The 17819-nt window shown below is 33.6% G+C and overlaps 1 protein-coding gene across 3 annotated transcripts in view; it reads right to left on the reverse strand.

Annotated features, from left to right (window-relative positions):
• The window catches only part of LOC114331495 (phosphatidate phosphatase LPIN3), a 195000-nt gene that overhangs the window by 26015 nt on the left and 151166 nt on the right, over positions 1-17819 (reverse strand). For all 3 annotated transcript variants that reach the window (XR_007696388.1, XR_007696387.1, XM_050643655.1), the window contains exons 7-9: positions 11907-12161; positions 5638-5746; positions 1193-1472 (exon numbers count right to left, since the gene is read on the reverse strand). Coding sequence is in view for 1 of the 3 variants with exons in the window: in XM_050643655.1 (XP_050499612.1) it covers positions 1193-1472; positions 5638-5746; positions 11907-12161 (644 nt within the window). In the remaining 2 variants the exon portion in view is untranslated. The remainder of the gene's footprint in view (positions 1-1192; positions 1473-5637; positions 5747-11906; positions 12162-17819) is intronic.

The following is a 17819-nucleotide window of genomic DNA, read 5'->3' on the forward strand; positions in this document are numbered from 1 at the left end:
AAATTATGTTAAACAAACGTTTGTGGCTATTACCAGAGGCGTACGATGGGGGAAAGTGAATGGTTGACCCTTTCCAAATTCTACGCCACTGGCGAAATTGCTATTTTAGTTTAATTTTTGGATTCTCCAATACTTTCTATGAAAATAATATACTCTTCATTCGTAACGATAAAGTCATTAGTTTTCGAGATCTTTGAAGTTAAAAATGAAACGACACGGTTATTTTGATTAATGCATTGTGTCGCTTAATTTTTAATTTCAAATATCTCGAAAACTAATTATTTTATCGTTACGAATGAAGAGTATATTATTTACATAAAAAGTATTTCAAAATAAAAAAATTACACTAAAACAGCAATTTCTCAGTGGCGTAGAATTTAGGAAGGGTCAACCAGCCACTATCCCCTGTCGTACGCCTCTGGTAGTAGCTAGAAACGTTTATTTATCTTAATTTAGTAGGGTGTACAATACCTACACTTTCTGCCAAGTATGATAAGGATACGCCAAATAGTTTTAAAGTACTGGGCAAAAATAATTTTTAAAATTTTATCATATGAATCATATTATAAATTAATCAAAATAATTGTGCCATTTCATATTTAACTTCAAATATCTCGAAAACTAATGACTTTATCGTTACCACTGAATAGTATATTATTTACGTAGAAAGTATTGGAGAATTTTCAAATGGCACTAAAATAGTAATTCCTCCAGTGGCGTAGAATTTGAGAAGGGTGAACCATTCACCATCCCCTGTCGTACGCCTCTGGTAGTAGCTAGAAACGTTTGTTTATCATAATTTAGTAGGGTGTCTAGTATTCGCACTTTCTGCCAAGTATGAAACGGGTAGGTCGAATAGTTTTAAAATGCTGACCAAAAATAATTTTTAATATTTTAGATAAAACACCCTGTAACTCAGTAAGGAACCACATTTTATTTAAGTGTTTTAGGTTAAATCTTCGTATTTTGTGCTAAGGTTTCTCCAGTTACTATATGGACAATTATTAATGAAACACCCTGTATAATAAAATATGTCTAGTGGCTGTAATTCCCGTGTACTCGGCTAAATGGTTCTAAAAAGGAACAAACCTACCGCCTAAATATTTCGTGTTGGTATCATGCGACGTCACGGCCTACGACGCGCATGACGTGCAACGGTAAGTATATTGGACGGACTGTATTAGATACTAACCTGTGGAGTACTAATCGGCATATGAATACTACACAACTGATCCACAGATGATTGTACCAAAGGTCTTCCGTAAACCATAATACTGGTAATAATTGGAGCTGCTACCTTCCACGTGTAGTATTTGTCCTTTATCCTTACTACCAAGTTGGGATTCTCGAATAGAATGGGATTGTTGCACAAATCGCTGAATTTCACTACCTTCTCCAAAAATCTGTTGTAGTTCGGTTCTGGATCCCACCCGCAAAGCGAAAGCGATATCTCCTGGGAGAACGACTGTGCTCTAAAAAATAATGTAAGATATAATACAGCAATCAAAGGGTTTCTTAATTAATCACAATAGCTTAATAAATATTAGGTTGATAACCTTACAATACTACCTAATGACAAATCTTTCTCTTTTGATTCAAGAAGGCGCCACAGCTAAATTATGTTAGGTAACTACATATATTTTAAAGTAAATTCACCCAGCATAAATTTTTTTCAGAAATATTAAGAAAATCGTAATATTTCATGAAAAAGAGATTTATCTAACCTAACTTTAAAGCCAACAGCGCCATCTATCAGAAAAATTTAAAACCAATTTCTCTTCAGCACTTTTGTACCTTTAGAAACATCCTTAGAATTGCATTATATGATTATTCATAGCTGGCCTTATGTTAGTACCTTTTGAAAAGCAGTAGCTTGACAGTTGTCGTGATTGTTGTTGTTGTTGTTGTACTTGTCTTTTTGCAAGGGAATAAGATCAGATTTGCCATTTATTTGTATATTGTATCCGCCAAGCTACTAGAGACAAAGCCATATTGAGCTAATACGGTCTCGAACCTTCTCACTTATGTGTAACAAGTGGAAAGGCCTACTTGTTGCACAAAAAAAGAAAACTGTTACTTTTATGCCTACCGATGCCGCATAGCAGACAGTTCAGTTACTCCTAAAAAATGAGGTGGACTGCAGATCGAATAAATATTTGTAAAAACGTTGCAGTGCTATGGATTTGAGAAGCACACCGCTTCACAAAGCTCCATGCCTCGAATATTATCCTTGGTAAATATCTCCTTTTTTTATTTTGTATGACATAACTGTTCTTCTTAAAAATACTTATAACTGTAGTCGCTGTATCTACTAAAACAAATCATAACTTGTTTCTTCTCCAGAGTATCATCAAAAACAGGCTCACGTTTATGACTGCGATACATTCCTCTTCTTCTTTGGGTGTCGTCTTCTTAGCGAAGGTTGGCGATGACTTCTCTGCAAAGTCGTCTCTATTTTTTTGCTTTTTTTATTAGACTTTAAAAGTCTAATCCTGTCCATTCTTTGATGTTTCGCAGCCAGGTCATTTGTCGTCTACCCGGGCCGCGTCTTCCTTCTATTTTCCCTTCTATAATAAGTTGAAGGAAGTTATACCTGTCGTGTCTAAATATGTGTCCAAGATGAGACGTTTTACGTTTCTTGACAATTTCTGTGAGTTCACGTTCTCTATTCATACGCCTTAAAACTTCTTTATTTCTAATGCGGTCGATCCATGGAATTTTCAGCATACGACGAAATACCCACATCTCAAAGCTCTCTAAACGTCGTAACGAGCTGACGGTTAACGTCCAAGCTTCCACGCCGTGTAATAGTACACTATATACATAACACTTTATCATGCGGTATCGCAGGGGACAGATCAAGATTGCGGGCAGTGAGTAACTGTCGCATCTTTAAGAAGGTGTTTCTTGCCTGTTCTATTCTACATTTAATCTCTTGTTCTTGGTCTGAGGTTTCATGTATCCAACATCTTAGGTACTTAAACTTTTTCACTTGTTCAACGAGATTGTTGTTGACTAGGATGTTTATAGCTGGTGTGTGCTTTTTTGAAATTACCATTGTCTTAGTTTTTTTTACATTCACCTTAAGGCCATATAGTTCTCCTTCTCGCACTACTTTGGTAAACAGAATTTGTAGTTGTTCTTCACTGCCAGCAATCAGTACTGTATCATCGGCGTACCTGATGTTGTTCACGATTTTTCCATTGACTTTTACTCCTTCTTGTGCTTCATCTAGAGCTCGTGCAAAAATTTCCTCTGAGTACAAGTTGAATAATAATGGTGATAATATACAACCTTGTCTAACTCCTCTTTGGATGCTTATGGTTTCAGTATAACCCATTTAGGTTCTAACAGAGGCGTTTTGATTCCAGTAGAGTTCACGTATTGTATTAATGTCGTTTGGATCCAGGTTCTTTTTTTGCAAGCATCCTATTAGCTGATCATGTTTGACTTTGTCAAAAGCCTTTTCATAGTCTATAAAGCACAAGTAGACATCTTTTTGTTGATCCCGACACTTTTGCATGAGAACAATGAAACTGAACAAAGCTTCTCGAGTGCCCATACCGTTTCGAAAACCAAATTGTTCCGGACCCATATCTTCTTCGCATTTTTTGTAAATTCTGTTATGGGTAATTTTTAGAAATAGCTTCAGAATGAGACTTATTAATCGAAAGTCGTTAAACTTTTTACATGTTTTAGACATTCCTACTTTTCAAAATCACGCGCATACCGTTTTTATTGCATCAGTCGGTTGATTTTCAAATATGTACACTGGGATATAGTTCTTCTACAAACCTATTACCTTAGTAATACCATTTGAAAATTTGAATTTTTTCCGAACTGTATATCCACAACTAAAAATATATTTTTTTATTGAAAAAACAGTTTTTATTCGTCACGCTATCTGCGTGATTCCACCACCAATAAGTCAAATTAAACACCAGTTGTGAGCGACAGCTGACGGACAGAGAAGTTAGCAGTAGCTTGGTTGTTACTGTATATTTGAATGTGGAGGGTTCATAGACCAATCAGTGTAAATCAACAATAATAAAAATGGGTTTGCCATATTTGCCATGTATTTTGTATATCTTTTGTATATCTTTTTTGTATAAAAATAGCAATACTTCGAACGAAATAAAATATAGGCTGTTAAAAATAACGCATGCAATATCTACCGAAATACTATTCTAATGGTAGAAAATATAGATTATGTTAAAAATAATGCATGCAATGTCGACTGAAAGTTCCAAATAAACGACGGTTAAATACTGAAACCTCGTAAGTCAAAATCTACAACTTTTCATTAGAACGAAAAAACTTCGCTGTTTAGTAGGTACATATTTTTCTGCCTCAGTATTTATTTAATTATTACTTTGAAAAAACATGCCAAAACACACTTTTCAACAGAAAATAAAGAAAAAAATATGTACCTACTAAGCAGCGAAGTTTTTTCGCTCTCTTGAGTTGTATTTTTTGAAGTTATACTTCTTTAGGCGCGTTGGGAGTAAATTTAAATGTGCGCGAATTCATCAAAAGTCTTGATCCTGGGCGCAGCTCAAACGTTATACATGCTCTGATTGGGTAATTATAAAGACAATGTCAACCTGTCAACAATTGTTCAATATGTCGGTTATGGGTAAACAAATGTTGTGTATATTAGTTTTTATTGTTGTGAGGGCAGAGAAAAAAGCAAGATTATAATTGTAGTGACTTTTTAAATAGTTTTTAAAAGCAACAGGGAAATACGTAATTGTAAATGCTTCAGTATCGCAATAAAAAATTACATAGGTACCTACCTATTTGGAAAATATAAAATAAACCTACCTAGTATGTAATGCTTTGATTTACATAATTTGATTACCAACAAAATTTCTACCAATATTCATCTAATATTGTTTTCTAACTCTATGTTTTGTTGTATTTTAATATTTCAATTCCACAAAAATTAAACTAATTTGGTTAAATTCAGAACTGTCAAAAGTTTAAAACGTTCAGTTCGTCTATCTTCCAACATGATGCATATGTCTCTGTAGCCAAAATCTAAATATGCTTGCATTTCAAAACTAACCGCGCCAATGTACGCGGGTTCAATCCCCAATACAAACTTGTATTTTTTTATACATTTTATGATTGTAAGTATATTATTATAAAATTTTTTGTTCAGATAATACGTATTTAGTTAAAAATTTCCAACAATTAATTATTGTTCAGAAATAATTTTTGTGGCTTTTTCAATGTGTTTGTGTGTGTTTTATTCTTTTATTTTTTTAATTTTTTATTAATATATTGTTTTAATAACAATTTTTGAAAAGTATAAGTATTAAAATTAGTTTAATATTTAAATAAAATATAAATAAACTGTTTAAAGTATATTAATTTCGTTGAAATCATAATAATAGAAGTATAACTTCTTACGTGCGTACAAAGTACCCACACATTCTTTTTGTTGTAGATTGTAGAGTAAGTTGTAGATTTTGACATATGAGGTTTCGGTGTTTAACTGTCGATAAGCACTATAAAAATTGATGTTGCTAATTAACTGATTTACACTGATAAGACATGTGAAGTCTCCATACATCTTTATATCCATACATACTAATGTAAACAAACCTAACCCTAAGTTAAATGTATACTCACAATTTATTCTGTTCCTCGAAGTCGGAGTCGATACTCTTGCATCCATCGGCACTATTGGGACTCTGCGTCAATGAAGGACCATTTCCTGATTCACAATCCACCTCCACGTCTAAATTTTGCATTAGATAACACTTATTACATTACAAAGAATAGCAAGCACTAAACTACAAATAGCAAAGTTCGCGATGCAGCAGATAGGGTCTTCCATATGTAAAATAGTACCAGCTATCTAATAAAATCATTTATATTCAGCTCAGCGGGGTGCTATTGTTGAAGGTGTGGAATTCCAAAAACAAGGGATCATATGATCCCTTATTTGTGTAATTTTACAACTCCAACAGTACCCCACTGAGCTGAATATTAATGAGTTTCTTAGATTCCTGGTACGGCTATATGTATATTGATAGAAAACTCAGGTTGTATGATTTGCAAATAAACTTTAGATATATTATAAATAATGTAAAATAAAATAATTCAAACAATTTTGTTTGACTGATTGAATGTTTTCAATCTAAAAATGCAACTTTGCAATAACAATTATTCATACAATAATACAATTATAAACAAGGCCAAAATATTCAAGTTTCTTACTACTTTTTGTTGAGTTTTTTGTCTGGATAATCACTAAACCCTTTGCATGAATGATGAATGTTTGCTTACAGCAAACTGTTCCTACAAATATATGATCAAACATAAAGTTCCTAAAGCTCACTTTTCTAAAAATAAAATTTTCCTAATTTTGCGCAATTTTTCTAAGGTAAAATTTTTCGTTTTCACGATCTGACGTTATGCTTTTTTGCTTATCGAGAAAACTAACAAACTTTCAAGTGGCATAATGGAGAAAACCATTGCATGTTGAGGTCATAATTAACGCACTTAGGGCACCAGTAGCCCTTACGGCAAAATAAAAAAAAATAGAAAAATGTATAAACATTTTCAATTTCTTTGCGACACGAAAATGCAGCAGCTGCATAATGCTCTGGTTAAATCGGAGAGTGCAGGAAGAGTCTATACCGGTTTCGGAGGTCTTTTCCCCCTCATCAGTAGTCCCATATCCTCTTCTCTCCGATTTCCCCAGTGGGCCTTTCAGTATTGCAAAGAAAGAAATGTCACGGATGAACTAGAGCCATCTACCGAAAAACAAAGTAAGTTATCAATCGAAGTAGCACAGAAAACGCCAAAAAATATCGTTCCCATACCACCAGATTGACAACAGGTGGAATACTTTCTTTGGTTACACTTCCTGAGATTTTCAAAATTTATAAATCATACAGGATATGGGACTACTTATGAGGGGGAAAAGACCTCCGAAACCGGTATAGACTCTTCCTGCACTCTCCGATTTAACCAGAGCATTATGCAGCTGCTGCATTTTCGTGTTGCAAAGAAATTGAAAAAGTTTATACATTTTTAGTTCATTTACTCTTTTGTAGGAGTATTAAGGAATCTTTCTTGTTGGAACTTTTACTACGCTGAGCAGATGAGTTGTGAATTATTTAAAATTCTCTCGTCTTAATTTCCTCGGCATCCTGTATGATTTATAAATTTTGAAAATCTCAGGAGGTGTAACCAAAGAAAGTATTCCACCTGTTGTCAATCTGGTGGTATGGGAACGATATTTTTTGTCGTTTTCTGTGCTACTTCGATTGATAACTTACTTTGTTAAAAAAAATAGAATCCATACTCCTCTATCGATTCTTAAAATGGCATAAGGGAGAAAGTCGTCGCAGCCCATACAAAATAACCTATTAGCTCTTCGAGTATCAGACGCAAAAGGATCTATTGTTGTAGTATGTTTTCCTTTGTAAATGATTGTAAATGGCCTAACATAGTGAAGTGCCAATATATACTCTTGATGTCCCTCCCGTTTGAAAGAAAATTAAATTCCATGTGCTTTTTAGACTTTCGACAGTTAACATGTGAATAACATTAAAAAATACATTTTATTATTGTATGAATATCTGTTGAAATATCGAAGTCATGCACATTCGCATTACTATACGCAAAAACAAAATATAAGAACTTTTACAAATCTGTCCAAATAACTTAAAAAAAGTTTCGAATTTGTAGCTGCTAGCGAGCATAGCGAGCATAGGAAGATAAGGATCGCACTTAAAATTGCCTAAATAAAAACAAGCAGAAATAAAGGTTGCTCTAGACAGCTTATCATTCTAAAATGAAAAGTTCTGAAAAGTATAAACAAAAAATTACCATTCATTCATTATTCCAATACAACTAACATTCATGAAATTCATCCAATAAAAATAATAATTATCAAAAAATGGACATGTATTCTAAAAGTTATATTCTGAGTACATATTTTAAATAGACGTCTAAATTGGTTTTAACAGACTATGGTTCGTTCAACTCCACCATAAACTCGAGGGCACCGTGATAGGTGGTTGTGTCACATCGTTTCAACTTTTCATTGGTTACAAATTAATTTCTAACCAATGACAAGCTCCGAAGACTACACATCCACCAGTCACGGTGGCCTAGAGCTTATCTTCAGGTTGAACGAACTATAGTGTACTAGGTATTCGCTTCTTAGGTAGAAGGTGGTGGTTTGAATCGTGTGGAGCCTTGTAGCGCTTGTAGTTTACTTTTTTTAACAATTTGCAATGGCAGCTATGTACGCATTTGATCCCGCTTGGCGGCGCTAGTGTAGTTGGAGGTCAACGTTTTGACAATTCGTGAAGTTTGTATATGGTGTTTTTGATTACGATTTAACAATTAATAAATTATGGCCGAAAAATACGGATCTTGAGCTGTTTGTGCGTTGAAAAACGAATTGAGAAGGAATGCGAGAGTTACTGGAAAAAAGGAAGTCCTTATCGAATGATAAACTATATTAATCATCGTCTCAATGTTTTATTTCTATAGCTCAGAGGGTATAGATCTGAGGGTATTTATTTGGTATTGACTCACTCCCCCCACGAGTCTAGTGTGTATATGATATCTGCCTTACTTTTTTATCAATTTAAAATTCCCGAATAAGTACGCTCAGCATTAATTTTTGTGTTTATCTCATTTAAAAATGTGATATTTTCAAAATATGGCCGCCATGACAGTTGCGCATTTGGGGTAAATTTGGTTTAAGTATGGGTTGAGCGCAGTTGATTCTGCAATGTTGCCTCATTAAAAAAAAAAATGATAATTCCTTATAGAAATATAGAATGTGTTAATTTAATTAAGTATCATTAGTTGGGTGTTTGTCTAGGTGAAAGGCGACCTTAAATTTAAGGTGAAATTAGAAAAAATTAGGGTTAGGTTTGATCAGGTTATGTTTTAATCATTAAAGAATATTTGAATGGTACACTTTGCGTCAAAAAAAACTGGTACAACTCTTATAACCGAAAATCGTGTTTTTCAAGTTGTGTAAGTTGATCTTGTCACAAGTGTCATTATAATTTCTAGGGCAACGTTGCCAGTTCAAGGAAAATATGATATCAAACTAGGTAAAAACGGGGCTGTGCGACAGACCGCATTTTTTAATATACTAAAAACTAAAACAATTGTAATTTTCCGTCATCTCGTTTTATTATAATTTATGAAAATATTTCAATTCAAAAATTTTTATAGATAATAAATCTTGACATGACTTTAATTTATTATATTTAACGTCAAATCGAGAGGTGTGATTGGTTTCTCGTAAATTATAGGACAAAACTGCATTAAGTTGTGTAGAATAAATAAAACACACTGGAAAAATTAAAAATTAAATTTGAAATTAATACAAAATGAATAACTTTTACAGTGAACAAGTGTGGAATTTAAATATAATATGTATTACAATTCGAAATATACATTTTAATCGTTATTTTTTTGTATTTAGATTTAGTGCAATTCCGTTATCTGTGATGGCAACAACGACGTGATTCACGAACAATAATTGTCAGTCTGAACACAGGTTTACATTGGGAAAAAAAAGTGTACCAGTTTTATATGACGCGAAGTGTACTAGGTCACTTTAATTTTCAGTTATTAACTTGTTTATATTATTTTCGATGACGCTAAGTTAGGTTTGGTCAGGTTATGTTTTAGTCACTAAAAAATATTGAGAACTTGAGAATTATTTCAAATTATTATTTCACATTTTTCTATATTATTATTTCAAATATATTTTTTTTATATTTTCACTTCATAAAAAGCGATTGTAGATGTAGCAACAGTGTGAATGTATATAAAATTGCATATCTTAATCCGTGCGTTTATAATAAATTTTGATCTGAATTTTATAGTGAAGTATTCTATTTTTTACAGTCGAATCTAGGGGCAATACGTAATCTGTTTCAACAATTTTTTTATTGCAGATACGTGCATTTATTGTCAGCACATATTTATCCCTTCTTATTGCTACAATCCACTTTTTTCTCATCAGAATATCTTTGGAAAACCTGTGTCCTGATGTTCTCGATGAGCACAAATGCACAGATATTGAGGGATTTTATGATCTTAAGTTTAATTCACACAGTCAAACAAATATGCAGAAATAGATTGATTTGAAATGTTGACGTAAGTTGAGGTGACCTCCAACTACACGAACGCCACCTACGTTGAGCTTTCCAGATTAGCTGCCATAGGGCTTTTCATCGACTGTCAATTATTGTTTCGAGCTTCTGTCATGTGTCACATAATATTAATATATCTACGTCATACGTCTTTGGTTTGTATTATTGTAGATACCAATAACGTATGACGTAGATATATTAATATTATTTGACACATGACAGAAGCTCGAAACAAATGACTGAATGAAAAGCCCTATTGACTGTCTGTGTCCATAGAGTTCAGTTAGTTCACTTCGTGCAATTTTATGACGATTACCGAACGTATGGGGCAATATGATGATTTAGAACAGATATTGGGTAATATTCGTCATCGCAATGATTTTCATATGTGTTGCAGTTGCAGTCGTTTGTCTTTGTGTGTTTATTTTTGTATTTTTGTGTGTAAATAGACTTACTGTGATTTTAGATTTTGTGATAATTCTGTGGGTTCGGTAATCATAGGATACACTATCATGGGATAGACTAGCTTTTTAGCTCTTAAATTTTAAAATGGTCGATTATACTTTTATATTGACTTTTAGAATATGACTTTTAGAGTAAATGTCCTAGAGGAAACTACAACATTCCAGTCATAAAATACACAGACTCTCTAAACATTGGCTGTCCTTTAAGGGGCGAAATTACTAGTTTTTATTTAAGAGCGTAGGCGCAAAATTTCGAGCAAATCAATGCTTTTTAAATGCATTCATTTTTTTCGAATCTTGAGAAAACTAAAGTATTTTTAAAAAATCGAAAATACCTGAAAACTTCTATAATGTTTATTTTAATAAGTTACAGGGGCGAAAAAAGAAAAAAATTTAGTGTGATTTTTAATTTCAAATATCTCATTCAAAAGAAACTTTTTGTTTATTCTAAGGGACTTTCGGCCCTCGGTAATGATATAATATAATCTTTCATTCTGCGTTTAAAATTTTCAAAAATATTTATTAGTTTTCTCAGGATTTGAAAAAAATGAATGCACTTAAAAATCATTGATCCGAAATTTTGCGCCTACGCTGTTAATAAATAATGCTGAAGGCGTTTTCAATTTTCATTATTTTGCTGTCTGTCCCATATATTTCTTTCCCCTACCACTTTCTCCGACTAGCCCTCCCTGATGTTTCTCTAATTTACACCCAATATTTCCCTCTTAATTCTCATGCTAGTTCATACTCTCTCTATTCATCTCACTCTTTCACTGCATTTCTAGATTATTCTCCCAATCACTGCATTTCTCCCCCTCTCTTTCCAACTTGTATCTTTAACACTCACGTTATTCAAATTCATTCTTTTTTTTACTAAAAATTAAGTTGAGAATACTATGTTAGCAAAATAGTAAATCAGAAAGATATTTGGAGCTTTTACAAAAATACGCGTAACTTTGGATGAAGATAACAGAATCCAAGAACGAAACATCATTTAGTGGCCGCGCCTTTGTGCATTTTGATCTATTTTAAACCAGCATTTTTCTGGATGGTTATAGGTAAAAAGGAACCATGGTCTCCATGATCACCAGACCTTGCACCTACGGATTTCTTAATTTAGATCATGCTTAAAACAGTTTTTGTGCATACATCGAAAACTCTCTATTTTGCTAACATGGATTCACATCAGCATCTCAGTTTAGTATTACACATTACTCTTTCAATCACCAACTTTCATTTGTAGAATACCCAAAAAAATATGTATAGCAAGTCCTGGCTATAAGCAGTGAATTACCTTTTCTGTCCTTGGTCGTACTGAAATAGATCTGAGCTACTTCTTGATCGACAGTACCGGAAGTAATATCTGACAAGTACATTCCCCCCTCTAAAGGATTTTGAGCACCATGCTTCTGTTGCATAAAAGAGAACATACCGCTTAGCATCGACCTACGTTCTTCTTGTCTGGGGTTGTCGCTCACTGGAGAGTTAGTCTGGGAGACGCTAGGGAAGCCTCCCCATTCCCAGCTCTTCGCGTTGTCAAGAGGCTCATCTGAAAAATGTTAAAAAATGTGTCTCAATAGGATACTTTTATAAATCTTAGAACTAAAATATTACAAACAAGAACTAATGAATCAGAGGGTAAGTTTAGCAGGTGAACAACAGGGTTTTCATATTGGAAGATACACTAGAGTTAGTCCTGTCGCCAGGGGGGTACAACGGCCTCCTTTATTCAGATGGACTTACCCAAGTTTTTTTTATGTATTTTGACCCGTAGTACACGAATTTTTTGGGTAACAGGTGATCCGGATGTGGATAAGATTGTTATAAACAAAGAGATTGAGGAATTATATAACAGCGATTTCTCGCAAAACAAAACATTTTTTTGTATTTTTTGGGTCATTCTAAGCAAAAAATGTTCCTACAAGTTTTTTCGTAGGATGCATAGTTTTCGAGAAAACCGCGATTGAACTTCAAAAAAATCGAAAAATTGCAATTTTTGAACCCGAATAACTTTTGATTCAAAAATAAAGTAGCAATTCTGCTTACCGCATTTGAAAGTTTAAGTCAAATTATATCGGTTTTGATTATTTGCATTGCTAAAAATTTATTTTTTTATTGTTAAACAAAGCTATAAACACATAGTGTTTCCCGTGCCTAATACATGCATTTTAACGCATGCTACTTAGAAATTGCCTCGCTTGAACTTGTAGCTGCTCTACCTACTCGTTCGATTTTAAATGAGAAATCATTGAAAACATCACTCACGCACTAGGCGTTTATAGCTTTGTTTAACAATATAATAATAAATTTTTAGCAATGCAAATAATCAAAACAGATATAATTTGACTTGAACTTTCAAATGCGGTAAGCAAAATTGCTATTTTATTTTTTAATCAAAAGTTATTCGGGTTCAAAAATTGAAATTTTTCGATTTTTTGAAAGTTCAACCGCGTTTATCTCGAAAACTATGCATCCTACGAAAAAACTAGTCAGAACATTTTTTGCTTAGAATGACCCAAAAAATACAAAAATACGTTTTGTTTTGCGAGAAATCGCTGTTATGTAATTCCTCAAGTTCTTTGTCTATAACAATCTTATCGACATCCGGATCAACTGTTACCCAAAAGATTCGTATTATATGTACGGATCAAAATATTATAAAAAAAACTTGGGTAAGTCCATCTGAATAAAGGAGGCCATTGTACCCCCCCCCCCCCTGGCGACAGGACTAAGTATAATACTAGGTTGTTCAATAAGTTTTGCGGTTCGATAAGAAAAACACAATTTTATGACTTGAAATACGCTTTATTATTCAGTATAGTCTCTCTGAACATCAATACACTTGTTCCAAGGAGATTTCAATTTATTAATTACATCCCTGAAGGGAGAATCAGGAAGGCCTGCGCTTCCACAGCTGTTATATACTCATCATTTGAAGAAAAACGCTTTCCACGTATAAATTTTGTTAGGTATTGAAACAAATGGAAGTCGCTAGGAACCAAATCTGATTAATACTGTGGATGCTCTCACAATTCGAACTTTAATTCATGGATTTTAGCCATTGGTAAAATACTCATATAACACGGCACGGTTCCCGGGAAGGGGGGTTATCGTGGGATGTCTTGTCACTGGGAATTTTCCGGCGTCAACTTGTTTTTTAATGATTCTTTAGTCAAAATTCACTGAGAGCGAAATCGCAGCACGTTCTTTTTTTAACTAAGCGCGAAATGCATTTTTTCTGCACAAAGCTCTATATTCCGTAAGCATTTTACATCGTTTGAAATTCATATTGTATTAGAAGTAGTTTTGGTGACATTAATACATTAGCCTGAATTTTTTCAGAATTTTCTGACTACTCTAAGACCACTTTTTGAGGCTTTGAAAATGATTTTTTCACTTTTTTAACAGTTTTAAACTTAAACGCTTTTGAGATAGTGCTCTTTTTCCGGGTGTGAGTATATAAATATACTTTATTCAATTTAATGATATTATTAGTATATATTATATACAGACGAAATACAAGCTTAAATTATGCGCCAATTTAAAAAATTAACTAGGTATAAGAGAGGTATGTATTTTTGCATTACAGATGTTACAGGTAGAAATTCAATAACCATGCCGAATTCGACAAAAAATTAGTGCCGTAAAAAGGTATAATGGAACGCATATTTAAAATGGTATTATAATGTCATAATAATATTATTATTTAAACAAAAATTGTTTTCTTTTTCAGTAAAAAAATTTTGTAACACTTTGCCAATTTATTATACATCTAATATCTCTAAAAATAATTGTTAATATTTTGCGGTCAACATATATCTGCATATTTATTTATATAATAAATAAATAATATAATATTATAATTATGTATGTTATCGAATTTCTACCTGTAATATCTATAGTGCAAAAATACGTATCTCATTAATATATACTCTCGGACAAAAATATTGCATATGCATGTGGAATGAAATTTTTTGTGCTGCTATCCTAAGCCCACCCGTATCATAGGAATAGAATTTATTTTCCGAATGCCATTTTTTAAAGTATCACATAAATACTATAATCGGATTTAAATCTGATCTGGGCTATATACTGGCCAATATAATTTTTAAATTGAATCTCATCAAGATAAGTATTCACTATGCTAACGACAAGAAGAAGTGCATTAGCACCAATATGTCATATCCAATATGGCTTTCAAACGGCAAAACATGATCTTCTAAAATGTTTTCAATGTACATATTAGTTCACATTCGCCTAATCACCTTCACGTGTTCGGTATGTCCTTTCAAAGCAATACCAGTCCGTAGCACTATGTCGCCACCACCAAAACTAACGTACTGTAAGAGGTTACAACTGACATACTGTTCGCCAACTCTTCTGTAGACGAAGTCTTGTAAATCTTGCTTCCATATGGTGAACGGTATGCCAGATGTAACCTCATACAGAGGGTTAATTTTGGTGGTGGCGGCATAGTGCTATGTAGTGGTATTTCTTGGTAAGGAGATACTGAACTTGTTGAGGTGATTGGGTGAATGGCAGCTGATATGTACATTAAAAACATTTTAGAAGATCATGTTTTGCCATTTACCAGCCATATTGGATAACAAATTCGTGTACCATGGCGCAGGTCTTAATGTCGGTAGAATAGTGAATACTTACCTTGAGATTCAATTTAAAAATTATATTGGCCACCATATAGCTCACATTAAATTTAAATCCGATTATACCATTTATATGAAACATTAAAACATCGGATTCTGAAAATAAATCCTATTTCTATGACACTGGGGGCAGCACAATTTTTTTTATTTCACACGTTAATTTCAAAATATGCAAAATTTTTGTCCGTGAGTGTATATTAGTTTATTTTTCAAATTGGCGCCTAATTTAAGCTTGTATTTTGTGTTTATATATATATACTAATAATATCATTAAATTGAATATAGTATATTTATATACTCACACCCGGAAAAAGAGCACTATCTCAAAAGCGTTTAAAAGTGTCAAAAAAGTGAAAAAATCATTTTCAAAGCCTCAAAAAATGGTCTTAGAGTAGTCAGAAAAATCTGAAAAAAATTCAGGCTAATGTATTAATGTCCCCAAAACTACTTCTGATAGTAGAGCTTTGTGCAGAAAAAATGCATTTCACGCTTAGTTAAAAAAAAGAACGTGCTGCGATTTCGCTCTCAGTGAATTTTGACTAAAGAATCATTAAGAAATAAGTCGACGCCGGAAAATTCCCAGTGACAAGACCTCCCACGATAACCCCCCTTCCCGGGAACCGTGACGGTGTATTGTCCTGATGAAAAAGGATTTTTTTCTTTTGCAAACCGGGTCTTTTTCACGATTTTTTTCCTTCAGCTGGTCTAAATGGTTACAATAATAATATCTCGAATTTATTGTTTTATCAGCTTGCAAGTAATCCACGAAAAACATTCCTCTCACATCCCAAAAACTTATGGTAAGATCTTCTTGGACACAAACTCGTTTTGGAGCCGAAAAACCAGATTCTACCACTCTTTAACCTTCTGTTTTGATTCAGGATCATGGTTTTAGACCAAGTATCATCCATTGTGATGAACCGACGCACAAAATCTACTTTACCCTTCGAAAACGCCCTAAATATTGCTGAGAAAGTCGCATTCGAATGTGTTTTTGGTCCGTTGTCAGCAAATGCGGCATCCAGTGTGACCACAGCTTTTTGAAACTCAATACTTCGGCCAAAATATTGCTTAAGCTGCCGAATGAGATGCCTAGGGGTTCTACTAAACCATTTTCAGTTACTCGACGAGTTTCCAATACCATATCCTGTGTTTTTTCTACGATGTCTGGTGGTCTTTCTGTTTTTGGGCGTCTTTGACGTGCATCGTCTTCAAGGCTTGAACGACCACGTTTAAATTGAGCAACTCACTTTCGACAGTAATAATTGAAGGCGAAGAGTCCTTATACACTTTTCAACATTCGTTCATAAATTTTCTTTTCCTTCAAACCTTCCAAAAATAAAAATTCAATCACTGCACGATATTTGATTATTTCCATTATAAAAGATACTGTGACACATCGATACTCAATGGCTTCTAAAAAATAATGAATTGACAGATTGAAATAAAACTTCACATACGTTCATATGAAGAGTGTACCAACATAACAAAAAAAAATAGGCTAGTAGCAACGCCCTCTCTTATCGAATCGCAAGACTTATTGAACAACCTAGTAGACCCGCATTTCTGGACTTAAAGAAAGCATTTGACAGAGTAAGACTCATGACTCAAGACAAAGATGTAATCCATCTTCTGTATAATACAGAAGTTCCCCTAAATATCATAAAAACTATTGAAAACATTTACCAAAACAAAAAATATTTTTAAGTCATTATAGATAGGCAGTATGGACCCCTTACAGAGTCTATAGACATAGACAGCAGAAAAGACAGAGGGACTCGTTGAGACCTATTTTCTTCCATTTAATCATGGATGAAATCATCAAAAGTGGCAACAAAGAAGAGGATACAGAATGGGAAGCAAATAAGTAAAAATACTGTTACGCAGACCAAAGACGAAGCATTATAGATAGCCCAAGATGAAGATAGTCTGCAAAGACTCACAGATTTACCATAAGAGCAAAGGGATTTAATATGACAATCTCATCTCAGAAAACTAAAACAATAGTAGTCAGCAAAGATAAAAAAGTGAGAGGTCAACTACAAGAAGCAAATAAACTGGCACGATGCCTTAATAACACTGTATGGCGAAACCGACGTATTGACACTGAGATGAAGTCAAGAATTGATAGAGCCAGTGTAAGACCAATAATAACATATGCATGGGAAACAAGACCTGACGCAGCCGCAACACAAGGACTACTGGAAACAGCAGAGATGATAATACTGAGAAGAATTACAGGAAAGTCGCTGTAGTTCAGATGTAATGCAGGTATCAAAAGAGGAGTGAAGACATTAGAAGAAAAAGTAACGTACCGTGTATAAACGAATACACTGAATAGAAAAAAAGAATGGAATGACCACATAAGCAGAAAAAGGCAGGACCCGTTTGGTCAAAATCACAAGAGAAATTACCAATCAGCAGAAGTATCAGACGACCGTGCAAAAGATGGAGTGACAACCTTCCATAGAGGTATTAGTCCGCTCAAAAATTTTTCTGAATTTACCAAAGCTAGTAGAACAGATGGTACTGACAGCTTGTCA

Source organism: Diabrotica virgifera, chromosome 2, assembly GCF_917563875.1.
Source record: "Diabrotica virgifera virgifera chromosome 2, PGI_DIABVI_V3a".
Classification (NCBI taxonomy): Eukaryota; Metazoa; Arthropoda; class Insecta; order Coleoptera; family Chrysomelidae; genus Diabrotica; species Diabrotica virgifera.